The sequence below is a fragment of the Chinchilla lanigera genome, unplaced genomic scaffold (assembly GCF_000276665.1).
Source record: "Chinchilla lanigera isolate Chin_1 unplaced genomic scaffold, ChiLan1.0 scaffold00112, whole genome shotgun sequence".
In the NCBI taxonomy this organism is placed as follows: Eukaryota; Metazoa; Chordata; class Mammalia; order Rodentia; family Chinchillidae; genus Chinchilla; species Chinchilla lanigera.
Genome location: NW_004955513.1, coordinates 4,579,474 through 4,596,358, shown reverse-complemented (window position 1 = coordinate 4,596,358; position 16,885 = coordinate 4,579,474). Strand labels below are relative to the sequence as shown.

At 60.7% G+C, this 16,885-nt stretch overlaps 1 protein-coding gene across 2 annotated transcripts in view; it reads right to left on the bottom strand.

Moving 5' to 3' along the window:
* Window positions 1-1,277: 1,277 nt before the first annotated feature.
* Nacc2 (NACC family member 2, BEN and BTB (POZ) domain containing) overlaps window positions 1,278-16,885 on the bottom strand; it is a 34,179-nt gene continuing 18,571 nt past the window's right edge. For both annotated transcript variants that reach the window (XM_005408532.2, XM_005408531.2), the window contains exons 3-6: window positions 9,352-9,516; window positions 7,580-7,685; window positions 6,894-6,991; window positions 1,278-5,988 (exon numbers count right to left, since the gene is read on the bottom strand). In XM_005408532.2, the coding sequence (XP_005408589.1) occupies window positions 5,474-5,988; window positions 6,894-6,991; window positions 7,580-7,685; window positions 9,352-9,516 (884 nt within the window). In that variant the 3' untranslated portion in view covers window positions 1,278-5,473. The remainder of the gene's footprint in view (window positions 5,989-6,893; window positions 6,992-7,579; window positions 7,686-9,351; window positions 9,517-16,885) is intronic.

Sequence of the window (16,885 nt, the reverse complement as noted above, 5' to 3'; positions counted from 1 at the left end):
CAGGACAAAGCGCAGGAGAGGCTGGCATCCTGACCCAAGGGGCTGAGACAAGGTTTCAAGGGTACAGGTCAGACTGAGGGGGGAGGTGGGGACAGAGCTCTGGTGGCAGCTGTCAGCGCCCCTTTCTGAAAAGCCAGGAAGGCTGGCAGCTTGTTCAGGGCAGGCAGGGTTATTCCAGAGCCTGGGTTCCTGGGTCCCAGCTGAGACACCTTCCCGACATCCCCACCCCCACCCGGCCACCTGGGCCTCAGCCGTCCTGGCTGCTGGGGGCTTGGGACCCACCGGGGTTGGGCCTCTGGGGCCTCCTGAGCTCCCTGTCAGCTGGCACTCAGCTCTACCTGGCCCAGTGGTGAAGAGCCAGGTGTGGGGGACCTTCAAGGCTGAGGGAACCCCTCTCACAGAACATGGACATGGACACACTCCCCTGAGCCCTGGGGCTGGGGCGGGGACAGACAGGTATCCTAATGGCACCTGGACCAAGACTTCTGGCTTTCTGGGTAGGGACAGTGTGATGCTATAGTCTTATAGGAGGGGGTGGCTCAGGGGACCCCAAAACAGCATTCCCATTCTCATCTGTCCTTCAGTGCAGGGGCCCTAGGTGGAAATGTCTTCCCTTTGTCTTAAGTGCCCAAGGTGTGGGCTCCGGCTCTAGGGACCCTCTCCTGGTGACCCATGCATGCTGCCTGCCTGGTGGTCGGAAGTGGCTCTGGGAGGGCTGCAGGATGGCAGCAGAAAGGGCCTGGGTCCCATGAGGGTGATATCCGAGGTGCAAGAAGCCCCAGGACCCAAGGTGAGACCCAAGCAGCTGGCTCCAGGACCCTCCAGAGAGGCAGGAGGGGGACCAGCCTGGCCCCAGGGCTTGGGTCGCACTGGGGAAGGCTCTGCCCTCCCCAAGGGGTCCCTCCACACACCGGGGGTGGTAGGCCAGCCAAAGGAGGGCACTGCCTCACTTTGCAGACAATGAAACCACAACCCCCTGGTGTCACTGTGGGCTCAGGTCAGGGTCCCATGGGCACCCCCTGGGCATCCCACTCACCTGCCCCCTTCCCTTGTGGGCACTGGGGAGAGGGGTCAGGCAGCTCTGGAGCCCCGGTCAGACTTCTCTCTGAGCCAGCTTGGGGAGGGCCCTTCTTTGTTCCTGGAGGGCTGCAGCGGCCTGGATTCCGAGACAGGGACACTCTGCCATGGGTGGCCACAGGCCCTGACATCCAGCCCCTCTTTGACTTCTGCACTCGCCCCCCGACTGGCCTCACTGGCCAAGCAACGCCCAGGAACCATGGGTTTGAACTGACTTTATTATTCTGTAAATGTGAATTTTACAAAGCGCTTTACAATTAACGGTGACATCTTTTGCTCAGCAGACATGGCCTTCTACCTTCCCCTGATTGCGCGCGCACCTGGCGGTTGTTTAGTTATTGATACAATGTTGTCAGCCATGGCTACAAAGTTAACAGTCTGGTCACTACGGATAACAGCACAGAAAGGGAGGAGGAAGGACGCAGGAAGGACAGAACAAAGGCTTCCTCCTCAAAGGAAAACGAAAAGCCAGCATCTTCGGTGGCTGAATCTAAGCCAGTGGTTCTGTGAAGCCCTCCTTGACAGCACAGGAACGATTTCCTTGATTAACTTGTTTTTTAACAGTCGTGACTTACAGTAGTGTTCTAACCCTAGACAGATCCTGTGAAACAACCATCTCCTCTCTAGTCTCTTACCCAAACATTCTGTCGGAAGGATGAATGTTCTGTTTGCACCCAGTGCCATCCAAATGTTCAAGTCAAAAATATTTATACATTTTATACTTAGTTCTGGATTTTTTTTTTTGTCTGCTAAAAATAGTATTGCAAGTTTTGGCTTCTTCTGACATAAAAATCACAATTGTGTGCAAAACGCTAACAATGGAGGCAACCGATCAGAACACAGGCGAGCTGTCCAACCTGAAGGCTTTAGATCCGGAATCATTTCCCATTTCTTTTCTTTTTTCAACAAAATAAAACAAACAAACAAACAAAAGCAAAACACCTTTGCCATTTGAAAACCATCTGTACCAAGCCCGCGCGCTCGCGTAGGGACATGGCAGAGCCGGCTGGCCCTGTGACAGCCGGCGCCACGGCTGCAGTGTGTCCTGAACAGTAGTTAAAGCTGAGACAGCTGCGTGCTCCAGCTCTGGCCCAGCACAGCAGCGATCCAGCAGCCCCCGCCTGCTCCGCAGAGGCGTGCAGGAGAACCCGGGGGAGGGGACGGCAGGACTTGGTGGGGCGGGGCCTAGCAGTGCCAGCTGCTGAATGGGCAACACAAGCCACACCACAGTCCCCTTGCAGGGACACCTGCCCCGACAGCCGCTCTCAGGCCTCTCTACCTGGTCTGCCCAGCTCTAAACACAAACACCACGGTGAGCGGGCAGGGAGAAAGGGTCAGACCAAACAGCCCGTCTCCCCAGCGGCCCGCCCAGCACCACCCAACTCGGGACACCTGAGCAGGGCCCTCCTGCCGCCTCTCAACTGTGTCCACATTCAGGGGCAAAGTAAGACACCAAATCAGATGCAAACTGAAGCAACCACGAGAACACGGGTGCGTGGACCCGGAGCAGGAAACAAGAACAGAATTCAAGTACCGAGGCGCGCTGGCCAGGCAGCGGCCCCACGGAGCTCACAGTATCTGTCCCGTCTCTGGTCCCTTCCTCTGGACCTTTTGCACTTGTCCCAGCTGCCTCCTGGGCCGTCCCCTCTGGGAGGGAGGGGAGGAGAAGGGAGGGCGGGATCAGTGGCTGGACCCCAGGCCGGCACCCGCTTCAGTAGCTCCAACTCGGTCAGTCCAACTGTCCTCCCGGAAAGGCGCCGATATAACTTAGCTCTATAATAGACTCTATATAGTATATGCGTATTGCTAGTAGTCAAGCTTAGGAATAGGGGTGCAGACATCTCATAAATACTGAGTGGCTTGCCTCTCGCCTACGGGGTCTGGGTGAGTTGGGTCACAATGGCGGGACAAGACGCCCCGATTCTGGAATTAGTCATCTTGTAAACAAAGGAGGGGGAGGGTCCGGGGTTCTTAATTGGTTTCCCTTGGGAAAAATGATCAAAAGATGCTAAGGCACTCTGGAAGGCCCCTCCGAGCCCAGGCCCACTGCCTGCCCCACGGTACATTCAGGGTGCGGAGGGAGCGCCCGGCAGGTACAATCATCGGCCACGCACGTCTGCGAACGCTCCCCACCGCGTCCACCGCGGGACACATTAGTGCAAAACGCTCGGCCCAGCCCGCCCGGGGCGCAGGGAGAGCTCAGAACCCATTCACATTGAAGTATTATTATTTTTTACCTATAGCTCTTGCCTTCCTTACCCAGAACAACAAAACAGACGGCGATTATAAACGATTAAGGGACAGGGGTTGCGGGACATTGTGCTAGCCCGAGCAGCGGTCAGGCGTTCTGTGCGGCCACCACCTCCTCCAGCAGCCGGTAGCACCCTCCCCGTGCCGGCCTAGGGTGGGGGCCGCGCCCGCTATGGAGTGGAGGTGGGGACAGAGCCCTCCTGTCAACAGCAGCGACAGGCAGGCCTGTCTCCCAAAGGTCCCCAGGGATGGTCAAATTAAAGTGCACATTTGGGGGGGGGGTCTGGGGGCAGATGAAGGAAAACTCTAGGGGGCCAGGATGCAGCTTGCCCTCAACCGCCACCTTCCTCAACACCCCAGGCCCCTCCAGCACCAGCAAGGTGTGGTTCAAGTCTGCGGAGGCCCTGGGGACTCCAACCCAGCTGCGCTCCAGATGGGGGGCAGCTCTGGGCTGGGGTTCCAGGCCTGGGTGGCAAACATGGGCTTCTGCACCACCCGCTGCCCCAGGAATGCAAGGGTCTCCTGGGTCTCTCCAGGCTTGGCCCCAAGGGGCAGGGAGTGGGGTGAGGCCTCTTTCTGGTCCCCCCTCACAGCCCCCACTCCCTGCAAAGCCACCAGAGCTTTCTGGAGAGCAGGCACAGTCTCCCCAAGGCCTCTGCACTGCGGGGGCAGCACCCACAGAAATGGGGAGCTGGGGGGTCTAAGCCACACACTGGCCCCTGCTGCAGACTCAGCACCCAGCCCCTCGCTGGGGGGAGCCTGCCAGCCTGTGTGCACACAGAGGGGTGCCAGGAGTGAGCTCAGAGTGGACGGAGGAAGAGGAAACAGCAGACCCATCCAGTCTTGGGTGGGGGGTCCCTGGCCACACTAGGAGCTACTGGGCTCTACAGGCAGGTCTTGAGAAGGGACACCCGGGAAGCTGGCCAGGAGCTCACCCTATCACCTGCACCTTACTGCTGGGAAACTAAGCTTCCAATTTGCAGGAGGCACTCTGGCTTCAAACTGGCTGGTAGCCCCTACTCGACCACCTTCCTGCCCCCTCAGTGCCCCAACCCAGGCCTGTGCCTGCTGCCTGGCCCCTGTAGCCCCGAGTACCACACAGGTGGCACGATGGGTCCAGTGTCACCTCACAGGCTCCCCAGCCCTTGAGCTCAGCCTGCATGTGTCCTCGCTGCAAGCCCTGGAACCCCTCTGCCTCCAGTGGGAGGTGAACGGGTCCTGCCCCGAGGAGGGGACACAGGTCTGCATTGGCCCCTGATCTGTGGTAGGCTGGGGACAGGGACACCTGCCCCTCCCCAGTTTTTTGCTCTGTTGGGTCTAAAAGTTTCCAAACCATATATGAAATAGATCTGAACTAAACAAAAACACCAAACAAGCAAAATCCCAGAGTGGCTGGGGCGTCCGAGGGTGACTGCAGCTGCGCAACACCCGTGGGGGCCCGGGGTGGGAGCCCATGGGCAGGCGCGGGCATCCGGGCCTCCAGGGGCTGCTGAGGGGCTGCAGCACAGAGAAGGTTGGGGCAGAGCAAGGACACAGGTGTGGGGGGACACGATGTCCTTCCTCCACCCCGGGGACTAGCAACGGCTGTCGAGGTACCATCACTGGTCAATGCATGCGCACACCCCCCACACACACACACTCTCGCCCGCACGTGCACACTCACCCGCACACACTCACCCACGCAGATGGCATCTCAGGAAGAAGGAAAGCGAGAAGGGTTTGGCTGTGGAGCCCTTGCGCTGCCCGTGGCAGAAACAGAGTGTGACCCAGCCCCGGTCGCTGCCCCTTCCTCTTCCGGGCAGGAGGAGCAGGGAGCACGGGCGATGCAGAACTGGCGGGGCACCAGGGCTGGAGGCCTCCACCCCAGGAAGGGGAGGGGGAGCTACAGGAGCAGACCGTCCTTGCGGTATCACAAAAGGAGCCCTGGGGCCGTGCTCCCAGCGCAGTGGCCAGTGGCCTAGCTGTTTACAGTATAGTGAGTGCATTTTCCTTCATCCATTTTAAATACAGGCAGAATAAAAATCACATTTTTGTCAGGCAGCAGTAGCAGTTCAGTAGGTAAGTGGCTTGATCACATTTGTTTGTATTAGTAACGCATGCAAGCAGCTTAGTACTCGTCCCTCTCGAGGTGGGCCGCCGGCCCCTCTTACAAAGTCCCTGCGTAAGTGCCCTCGGGCCTCCTGGTGGCCGGGGTGCTGGCGGGTGTCTGGGGCCTGCTGGAACTGGCGCTGCCTTGCTCAAAGGGCTGTGGGGGGCTCTGGCCATCAGTGGGCAGCGGCTCGGGGGCGGCCACCTCCTGGATGACCGAGCCGGCCCCATCCGCCTCCTCACCGGCATCAAAGGCGGGGTTGGCAGCAGCACTCAGATCCACATTCACCGCGTCAGTTCTCAGAGCCACAATGGTGGCCGCGTCGCTCCGCCGCTCCGCGTAGATGCGCTGCTCGAACACCTGCGCGGCGCTGGGCGGGAACTCGGGGTCGAGGGGCAGGCTGGCGGCCGAGGCGCCCATGACCGTGCGGTACATCTCCACGCCCTCGGGCAGCATGGACTTGATCTTGGGCAGCCAGCGCTTGCGGACGCGCCGGGCGTTGGTGCACATGTCCGCGGCGATCACATTCATCTCGCTCTCCTTGAAGCTGGGGGCGAAGTTCTGACAGTACACTGCAGGACGTGGGGCAGGGGACAGGGGCCAAGGTGCTCGGTGAGCCTCCCGGGCACAGGATGGGGTGACCCATAAGGCCTGTCCTGTCTCCATCCCGCTGCCCCCAGAGACTACAAGGCCACAGGGCTCTCCTGGCCTCCACTGCCAGACCATGGTGCCTTTGTCACTGCTCAGCCCTGGAGCCCTCCCCTGAGCTGAGCTTTGGGGTGTTCTCTGGGCCTCCCCACCCCCACCCATGAGCTAATCCGAGGTCCCCTTGAGGTGACAACCGAAAGGAGTCAACTTGTCCTGGGTCTCGGGAGCAACAGATGGTAGGCAATGCCACCCATTTAAAAAAACCCTCCTTTCTCCCCAGTGACCAAGGCTGGAGCCAGGAGCAACCCCCACCCCCCACGTCTCCCCGGCCTGCTGTCACCCTGTGCTATGCGCCTGTAATTACAGACTGCCAGGCCCCCTCTGCTACAAACAGGATCCGCCTCACCAGGGATTTTTTTAAGGCAAAAAAACAGGAGAGTGTCTCTCGTGCGCTCGGCAAGGCCACCCAGGAGGGTGGGCAGCGGCAGCTTTGTGCTCCACGGGGCCACGGAGCTGGACCAGGCCCCACCACCCACCCCGGAGCGGGAGGCAGGAGCCGGCCGAGCAGATGGCAAAGGCTCAAAATAACCTCAACATGTAAATAAGGGGTTTTGTTCAAAAAGGAAAATTAGATCTATTTCACGTATTAAAATAGTTTCACAGCTGAATTCATCACACTTGGAATCCTACCAAGGACGTTAGCACCCCGAGACCGGCTGGGCGTTGCTCTTTTCCTCTCTTCTGCTGGGGCCGCCTCGCTTTCCTCCAGCCCGGACCAGAACCCCCAGGGCCTTCTGAGACCCCCACACCCAGGACCCCAGCCACTCACGTTTCACAGCGTTCAGGACTCGGCTGTCCAGCGGCTTGCGGCTCGGGTCACTGGTGGACGAGCGAATGCCGGTGCCACAGCTGTTGGCCAGCGTGTTCCTGCCGAGGGCAGAGGGCAGAGGGCACACAGTGAGGCTGCTGGACTGCGTGACCCAGAGGCCCAACTCCTGGTGGCCTCCCTGGGGTCACACCCATGGTGGGGAGCAGGCAGTTACCCCCAAAGGGACAGGATGGGGCTCTGGCTCCCCAGCAACTGGGCTGAGACACTGACCCAGGCATCCTGAGCTCCATCTGAGGGACCCCATGCTACCTGAGCGAGTCGCTTAGCCAGGAGGTAGAGGCTCCATCTGAGGGACCCCATGCTACCTGAGCGAGTCGCTTGGCCAGGAGGTAGAGGCTCCATCTGAGGGACCCCATGCTACCTGAGCGAGTCGCTTGGCCAGGAGGTAGAGGCTGTGTTGACCCAGCCTCGTGATGGGGAACACATGACTTTTGCTTTATTGGGGGCAGGCCTTTGGGAAACAGCAGGCGAGCCAGCCCTCCCCAGGCTGGGCCCAGGGCCGGGGCTGCGTCTCCTCCCCGAAGCCGCCCTGCCGTCCTCACACTGACAGGCCACGGGGAGGTGTTGGGAGCGCGTGGGCCCCAAAGCTCCTGGCGAGGGGGTCTCCGGAGCTCCGCCCCACCTACCTGTCAAAGAAAGTGGCCAGGAGCCTCCGCAGCAAGACCTTGTGCTTCACCCCCGCGCAGAGGTGGCAGTTCATGAGCTGGCCACGCGTGATGTAGACCCCGGAGCCTGCACCAGCAAACATGCAACATGAGGCCCTGAGCCCAAAACCCCAGCTCAGGGCCTCCCGGGGCCACACCCGGCATGCGGGGTCCCACTGTCTTGCTCCCGCCTGACAGTCCCTGCCCTGCTGCCACAGCCCCCCAGGTGTCCCAAGCTCCTAGCTGTCTTCACAGGTTCCGCAGAGCCTCACTAGTGAGGGGTGCATGGATGGCAGGGCCCGGGGTCCGTCCCGACACTGACTTTCCCTAGCTGTGTCCACAGAAGACTCTGTCCCGGACACAGTCAGGCAGAGGCCTGCCCCAGGCACAACACCCGAGTGTGGGTAGACAAAAGGCAGAGCGACAGGACTGGCCCTTCAGGAGCAGTGGACAGCATCTGTGTGCATGGACATGGCCCTGGGAAAGACCAAGGCAGGACCCTCGAGAGTCACCCAGGCCCTGGCGCCGCCAGAAGCCTCTCCGTCCTGTCTGGGTCTTTCTAGGATCTGTGAGAGAGCGAGGACTGACTGTTCACCAGGGCAGGAGCCAAGCCGTGTCCTTCCTCCAAGTGGTCTGCGTCCCCTGGGGAGGTCTGGTCTGCTAGGCCTCAAGTCCAACTCTGGTCAACTCTGTCACTGGGGCTTACGGGGCCTGGCTCCCGGGGACTCTGCACCGTGGACAGCACTGTGCAGGATCACGAAGGTGCTGCTCCCTAAAGCATCTGTCCCCACACTCAAGCCTCCAGGAGCCCCAAATCCCCTCCCTGTCAGGGCCCAGATGTCCCTGGCCCCTCCAGAGACCCTGCATCAGGCCCCGTTCCCCCACTCTGGACACCTCTCCAGCCCACACCCCGAACACAGGCTGCTGCTGGAGGGAGGGGGCGAACTGCCTATTCCAAGCATCACACCTACCCGGGAGGGGCCAGAAGACACCCAGGACTCACTCGGCACCCCGTTCATCCAAGCCAGCCCTCCCCGGAAAAGATCCTCCCCAGAGCAGCCAGCAGGGATGGGGCTCAGGGCCTCTGTCTGTGGTCCACAGCAGAGGGGATCATGGGTGTGTGGGAGCCAGCCCCCCCAGGGTATGCGGCCAGGGTGTCCAAGGGCAGGACCCCCGGTGTTTGAGGCTTTGCCCTGGGGACCTCGCCCAGCTGACGTGTGGGCCTTTCTTGACGAAGATGGGAAGAAACAGCTCCACGGGATGACAGCGCCATAAGGGACTAAAAATCTATAAAGAGCTGCAAGACCGCTTGAAGCCCAGTCCCAAAAAGACAAGTATTTCCCCCGCAGGCACCAGCCCAAGTGGGCCTCTGGGCTACATGGTGCCACTCTCCTTACAGAAGGATACCGGGCTGGGAGCTGCTGCCTGGAGCCTGAAGTCACCACCCTGCCACACACTGGCCGACACCCACTCGGGGCAGGGACACACCACGCGGCGTCACTACCTGTGACTTACATCAACGCCACGTGAACACAGCCCCTGCCAGTCAGGACCAGGGCCAGCCCAGGGGATTCAATTAAAATGCTAAATTAATTCAATCGAGTAACTTCCCTCAACGACACATTCTTCTAAGAGGAAATTAGGGGAAAATAAGATGTTCTTTTCTTTGACTGATGGGGGTTGAGTGCATTGTTCACTGCTCTGAACAAACAGCCGAGCAGATATTTGCATACAGCCCCAGGGAGGGGACCCACCTGCCACCAGCTCCAGCTTCTCCCCAGGGTCTCCCTCGGAGTAGAGCTTGGGGTGACAGCGGTAGCCGATCTGGCTGATGAGGCTGGCGGGCAGTGCCACAAGGTCTCGGCGGATGAGGACGCAGGAGCGGCTCTCCAGTGGCACTGGCTCAGGCTTCTCTTGCACTGCAGCACAAAACCAACCTATTAGATGGGCAGCTCTGTCTTCACCATAATATTTTATTTTATTTTACTTTTTTTTGCAGTACTGGAGATTGAAGCCAGGGCCTTCACACTGAGCTACACCTCCGTCCCCTTCTGAAAATCTTTTGAGATAGGGTCTTACTAAGGCAGTGATTTAGCTCAAACTTGTGACTTTCCTGCCTCAGCTTCCTAGAGTGCAAAGACCACAGAGACTGCAGGCATGCGTCACTGTACCCTGCTCTGCCATGCTCCTGAGGTCCAGCATGGACCCGCTCTGTGCCAGCCTGGGCGACTGGGGAATGGCAGCCTCCATACACCACCCAGTCCATGTTCCCCTCCGGCCTTGCCCTGTTCCAAGGGGGTGGCAGTGGGGGCACCCACTCAGGCCCAGGAGCACGTTGCCGAGGGTGTCAGGAGCCAGGAACAGGATGTGGGACAGCCAAGTGGGTGGTATGGTGGATGGAGACAGGGCCGGGGCCTGGGGCTAGGCGGAGCAGTGGCTCTCCTGCTGGGGAACTGCCCAAGGCCAGAGGCAGGGCCGGCAGGGCCCGGTGCTGCCACCCAAGCCCTGTTCCTCAACTCACAAGACAGCCAGGGGCAGGACCAGCGTGGCTCCCAGGTGAGGGCTGGGACCGTGGCCAGCTGAGGGGCTCAGCCCTGGGACCAGGCTGGCCTGGTACAGGAGCCACTCTGCAGATATCTGCCAACAGCAGAGCCCAGCAGGCAGGGCGTCACAGGCAGCCCCAGCCTCCGGCTGCTTCTGACACACCAGACTGGACTGGACCGGGCTGGACTGGATCGGGGAGTCCCCCCACCCCCCCAGCTCTGCAAGCTGCGCTCTGTACTACCTGGTGGAGGGCCCGGGATGTCCCTGCGTCCCCTCCAGGGGGCGTTGGCTCCACATGGCTCCTGGCTGGGCTCCGCCCTGAGACCTGACTAGCCTGTCCCAGCCTGGTCCCCAGGCCACTGTAGCCAACGTGGGGTCCGAGGGGTCTGCTCTAGCACTCGTACCCCTCCTCTACTCCCCTCCTGGACCGTGTGCGAGGCACCCTCAGTGCTACAGGGCCAAGGGGAACACGTAGTCCTGCCTGGACTGCCCCCTCCCATCCCTGCAGGGCCCCCCAAACACACAGGGGCAGCAGCCCCACACCCTCCTCCCACGCCAGCTCTGCTACCAGGGGGACACTCTTTTGACGCTGAGGCTGGGGGCGCACACACACCACAGGGCGTGGTGCCACCTGGGGTCCCTATGTCCCCACCCAGGCACAGGTCCTGCTCAAGGAAGGTGGGGTCAGAAGCCCTGGGAGAGGGGCCAGCTTACAGGATGTGATACTTGGACCCCCAGCACCCATGGTTCCTGCAGCTCTGGGTCCAGCGGGCTCAGGGCACACCTGGCCCTCCTCTGCAGCAGGACCCCACCTTAGTGAGGACTGGACAACTCCGTGGGGCCTGCTGTGGCCGGTGAGGGTCCCCAGGGGAGAGGGGACCAGAGTGAGCCGAGGAGTCGCAGCTGCCCAGTTCTCGAAGGCCAGCATCTAGACAGCGAGGCACCTCACACAACCCCAGCCACAGTGAGTCACCACCCCAAGACCGGAGTCTCCAACACTGTCCCCAGCCCCGGGGGCCCTCCACCCTGCAAGGCCTCGGGCTGCTCCACGGGTGGCATTCGCAGAAGCAGACAAGCAACGCTGCAGCTGTGACCTTCAAATGAGTGCCGCTGGATTTGGGCAGGAGTTCCACTCCCAAATCAACAGACACCCCAGTGGGCCCAGAGGCTGGAGGTGAGCGGATGGTGGACGGGGTAGGGGGGCGTTTCCCTTGGGGCAGAGCCCCAGGGGACCTTCTGAGCCTGGAATCGCTGGGCTCAGGGAACACGGAAAACAATCTGATCGAGATGATATTTTAAACATAATTACGCCCCCCGCCCCCCGGCCTGCTGTGATTACACATGCGAGCGTGCTGTGGCATTTACATAAAGAGTGTTCACCAACAGAAATAATTCCCTATCCACAACCACCTCGGCGCGAGATGTTTTTCCCAACAGCAGAAGTTGTTTGCGCTCCGCAGGCACCCCCACCCCAGCTAGCCCGGCTCCCCGAGAGCAGTCAGCTCCAGAACCCGAAAAAGCCGCGTCTATTTCTGCCTTGCGGAGCGCTGGGTGCTGCGGCTAAAAATACCCTGGGTAGGGACGCAGCCACTCATCTGCAGAGGTGCTCCAAACTCTGCACACGCCCAACCAGCCCCCCCAAACTGCCACCAGGTGCTGCACCCGCCACAGGGCTGCCAGGGCCAGGCGACAGCTGGCGTGGACAGGACACCCGGTGATGGGCATGAGTCAGGCTGGCCCTTGCCCACAGGGTGGTGGGAGGCCCCTCGGGGGTGGCAAGCAACCCCACAATCACATTGAGGTCCCTGGTGCCCCCACAGCCTCCCGTCGCAGCAGGACCGCTGCGGTCAGAAGCCCCATCCATGAGACTCAGCCTCCAGGGTGGCGGCCGGGGAGGGAGGCTCGAAGCGGGACGGAGGTGCGAGCCCCATGCACAGGGGAGAGCCGGTCCTGAGCATCGTGGCAGGTCCCAGCCACGGCTCATCAGGCACATGGGGCACTGATATCGGGCTCACAGGGGTCAAGGCAAAAACAACGAGAACTAGAGTCGCGGGACACGAGATGGACCCTCCAGGGCTCCGGACCTGGGGACCCACCAGGGAGCCCCTGAGCCCAGGGCCCGTGGCTCCCAGCCTGGGTGGCCGACACTGCAGAGATCCACACATGAGAAGGAATCGAACCCAAGTCACCAAGCTGGGTAAAATAAGGTGAACCCTGCAGACTGCCTCGGGTGTCCTCAGGCCATCCAACTAGAGATGAAGCGGACAGGGCTGGGCAGGCGGCAACATCAGGGAGAGGTCGCAGGTGAGGGTGGAGACAGCAACACAACAGGGTGACACCCCGACTGCGTGGTGGAAAAGGTTCGAAGTCATTCTGTGCTGTTTATTAAAAACACGTTTAGAAAGAAAAAGAAATGGGGGTGCGGTTCAGTGGCAGAAGGGGCGCTTAGCACACAGCAAGCAGGCTCTGGGGTCTTGACTGGAAGGATGCAGGTGCAGGCGTGGAGAGGACAGGTGGGACCCAGGCCCAGCCCAGCTGGGGCACTGAAGAGCTGAGGTCCCTCTCCTTGGGTCCCTCTCCCAGCACAGCTGGCGGGAGGCCCCAGATCTGAGCCCGAGGCTGTCCTGGAGCAGGACAGCGTCCTTGGGCCCCACCCATGGGAGCCCCCACACGTGGTCCCACACCGCTAGGAGTAGCTGCTGTGGGTCGGGTCTCCCGGGGCAGGAGGAGGGGGACACCCGCTCCACAGCAGAGCCGGCCGCCCCTTCACATGCAGAGTGGAAGAGGAGCGCCCGGCCCTCCACTACGGGGAAGCACACAGCACGAGCCAGGTTAACAGGAAAACGCTGGCTGGTGCCTCGGACTTTAAGGCTCCCACGAAGCTGTCATGATCAGGACCATGCGCGGATGTGCCTCAACAGTGTGGCCGAGGGACACGGAGACCCACAGGAGGGCACGGCCCTTCAATGCAGGCTGTAGGGGCAGCTGGTCGGGGGAGCGGGGTCCCTGATCTCCATGTAAAGCACTTACTCTTGGGAGAAAAGTGACAAGCTTAGATGAGACCCCCCCCAAAGCAAATCCCCTAAGAAATAACTGAGAGGTGGGCACAGTGGCTCACACCGGTCTGCCCAGCTCGGGGAAGCTGACGCAGAATGATCATAAGTTTGAACCCAGCCGCGGCAACTTAGTAACTTAGCCAGACTTTGTCTGGAAACGAAAACAATAAAAAAAGGGGCCGGGCATGTAGCTCAGGGAAAAAGCCTTGGGTTCAACTCCCAGTGGTGACAAAGAGGAGAGAAAGGGAGGGAGGGAAGCCTGTAATCTCAGCTAAGGGAGGCTAAGGCAGGAAGGTGGTACGTTTGAGTTCTACCTGGCAACTTAGTCTCTGTCTTCCAAAGACAAAACAACACAAAAGAGCTGGGGCTGTCACTTGGGACCAAGGTCCTGAGTTCTAGCCCAGTACTGAAAGAGAAAGAGACGTGCTGTCCCCTTACAGCTTAGAGAAGGGCGAAGCCACGCGGTGCTGGAAAGGCTGACCCAGGTCCCACCCACGCCACGGCTGGAGTGGACAGGGAGTGTGGGGGCGGGGCGCCCTCCACGGCTGGGACGAGGGCAGAGCCGCGTGGAAGGCAGCTCGGGGAACCCCGTGCAGGTGGCACATGCCAGGAACCAGAGCACCGGTGTTCACGCGGGAAAAGCGGGAGAGGAGCCCTCTCCCCAGGCCCCAGCGCCCGCTCACCGTGCACCCCTACACTCCTCAGCAAGGCACAGGAGCAAGCTATGGTCACAGCCAGGAGCTCAGTCGCAAGACCCCGCTGGGATGTCCCAGCTGTGCTGGGTCCCATGTGGACAGCCCGCTCCTGTGGACAAAACGGGCGGGGAGCAGGTCAGCGGCTGCCAGGGGCTGGGGCGGGTGTGGAGGCCACCACGGGGCGGCACAGGGGCTCAGGCAGTGACCGGGCACCAGTCCCCAGGGTGGCCTGAGCTGCTCAGCTCAGCAGAAAGGCCCATCCGGCCGGTGATCCAGGGTGCACGCCTTGCCACCCCGCCTCCCACCCGCCCCACAACCTGCTTCGCCCTGGTGCCTCCTGATGGCCGCGGCTTTGGCTGTCCAAGTCACTTCGTGGAACATGGACACCCAGTGTGGCCACTGCAGCTTTGGGAAGCCCTTCTCCCAGCACAGCTGGGAGGGGCACCGCCCCTTCACGTGGTCCTGGGTTGGGGCCCTGGTTCCATCCCGAGCTGGATCCTCGTCCCCTCCCCCGCCCCAGGAAGCAGAGAAGCGCCTGTGTGTGAAGATGGAGATTACTGGGTGCACCTGGGGACACAAACGACCGAGCTGCCCCGCAGGGTGAGACGCCCGTTTCACGGGGCCACGCCGCAGGGCGCGGGGGGTGCATCGCAGACGCAGTGAAACCTGGTGTGCTGGGCACCAAGGGCGTGGTGGGCAGGGCTCGGGGAGGAAGCAGAGCAAAGGTGGAGCCCAGACTCCGAGCTGGAACCAGGTGTCCTGGCTGGGCAGGCGCTCAGCTTTCGGGGCAGAGCGTTGTGGGGTCCCTCCAGGTAGCCCGAGGGCTGGAACCAGGTGGTGCAGCAGCCAGGCTCCGGGCGCTTCGTCCTCCTCCGCACGGCTCCCACACGAGACCCAGCTTTCTCCACACCTGCCCCCCTGGCCCAGTCTTCCACCCGCAGCGTCTGTCCTGGCAGAGGCACGGCCCCCCGTGCGGCTGCGGTGTCCCCCCTCACACCTCCGGTCCCCTCGCTGGGCTCCGACCCGGCCACTGCCCTCACCCCAGCCTGGCCCCCTCCCCTCCTGCCCGCAACTTCCTGGGCCTGCACAGCAGCATCCTGGAGACTCGTGGGCAGTGCCACTGTCATTCCTCATGCCGGCATGGGGCTCTGGGGCTGCGACAGCCCCAGGACACCGACAGCACAGTGGGACACAGGCACAGGCACACGGGGACAGGGGCAGGTCCCGGGACCAGGACCGGGGCCAGGGCTGCGATGCCCCTGGGAGACAGGAGGTTCTGCTCACCAAGGGACCCTGTCATTGTCTGAGTCACTCAGCACGGTGACAATGAGCTCGTCAGGTGCCCCAGAGATGCCCTGTGGCACTGCAGAGGCCACCAGAGCAGCCTTGCATTGGGCAACTGTGAGCACCGAGGTTCTCACAAGGGTCCCCGGTGGCCAGGCCAGGAGGGCGGGACCCCGACGCACGGCACAACTGTGCATGCAGGGTAAGACCGAGAACAAGCGCCAAGAAACCAGGACAGTTCAGGCTAGGATTCGGGGTCTGTCTCAGAGTCAAACCGGTTTCAGGACCAGAGCCCAGAGCTGCCCAAGGTCGCTCTTGCTGCTGATTGCCCTGACTACAGTCCTGGGGACTGAATCCAGGCCTCTGCACCGCGCCACACCCCAGCCCTGTTAATTTAATTTAATTTATTCTTTTTGAGACAGAGTCTAAGTCACCCAGGCTGGCCTCTGACATGTGATCCTCCTGCCTCAGCCTCCCGGAGTGTGAGGATTACAGGGCTGCATCCCAGCCCCCAGCTACCCTGCCAACTTTTAAGGAACAGCTCCCAGGCCCTCGTTGAGCAGTGCTGCTTAGCACTTATCAAATGTTTTCAAACAATGCCCAGCAATCAATAAAACAATACCATGAGCCCGGGAGAGCAGCCTCAAATGATAAAAACAAAAAACCCAATTTACAAAAAGACATTAGATACAGACCCATAGACCAAATGATAAAAAACCAATTTGCAAGAAGACATTAGATCAGACAATTAACAGACGCCAACCCTGAAATAACTGCCCAGAACATGTGCGGGAGATGTAGGTAACAAGATGGAGAACCCCACAGGAAACCAGGATCGCCAGGCAGGCCCAGAGCCTGGGAATAACATTACGGTAACGGAGACTCTGAACTCTGAAGAATGGCTTGGGGAGAAATTAGCAGAGCAAATGAGAGGATTTGTGAACTGGAAAGTAATTCAGGACAAAATATCCAGATGGAAGCGGAAAAAGAAAAGAGGAAACAAAAATGACGGAGAGCAGAGTGAAAGCCAAAGCAGCCGGGAAGGTGGCTGGAGCAGCCACGGCTGGGGCGGGCGGGGAGGGGATGGAGCATCCCGCCATCAGGACCCAGAGCCTGGGAAGGAGGGCGGCTCGATGGGACGGATGCGAAGATAAATATCAGCACAGCTCCTAAGTCAGCGAGGAGCCTGGGAGTGGTGGACGCTGGTAGAGTAAAAACCCACAGCAGCGGCAGCCGCTAAACAGGTGGGTGCAGAGCACAGCCCAAGGTCTGGGGCACAGACAAGGCCCCAGGCGCAAAGGACCCTGTCGGGATGGAGGCTGAAATCGCCCAGCCCAAACCAACAGCAGGAAAACTCCTAGGCCTACAAGGGGGGAAGACAATAGGACCCTCAGGCAACCCGGAAGAAGAGAGGGCACAAACAGCGAAGCCTAAAGGAGAACAGCTAGCAGCACAGGGGACAGAAAGCAGGCTGCAGCCTCCAGCTAAAACTAAGAGCCAACCACAGACCTTTCTCCAAAACAGACCATGCACTAGTCCACCAAACATGCTTACGCGCAGGAAAGAATCAGATCACCTCGAAAGGATGCACAGATTGAAGGCAATCCCGATCCCCTTCAAAATCCCAGCAACTTTCCGGAAGTTAAAAAAATCCTATGGGGCTGGGGATTGAGCTCAGCGGCACAGCGCCTGCCTGGCAAGCGCAAGGT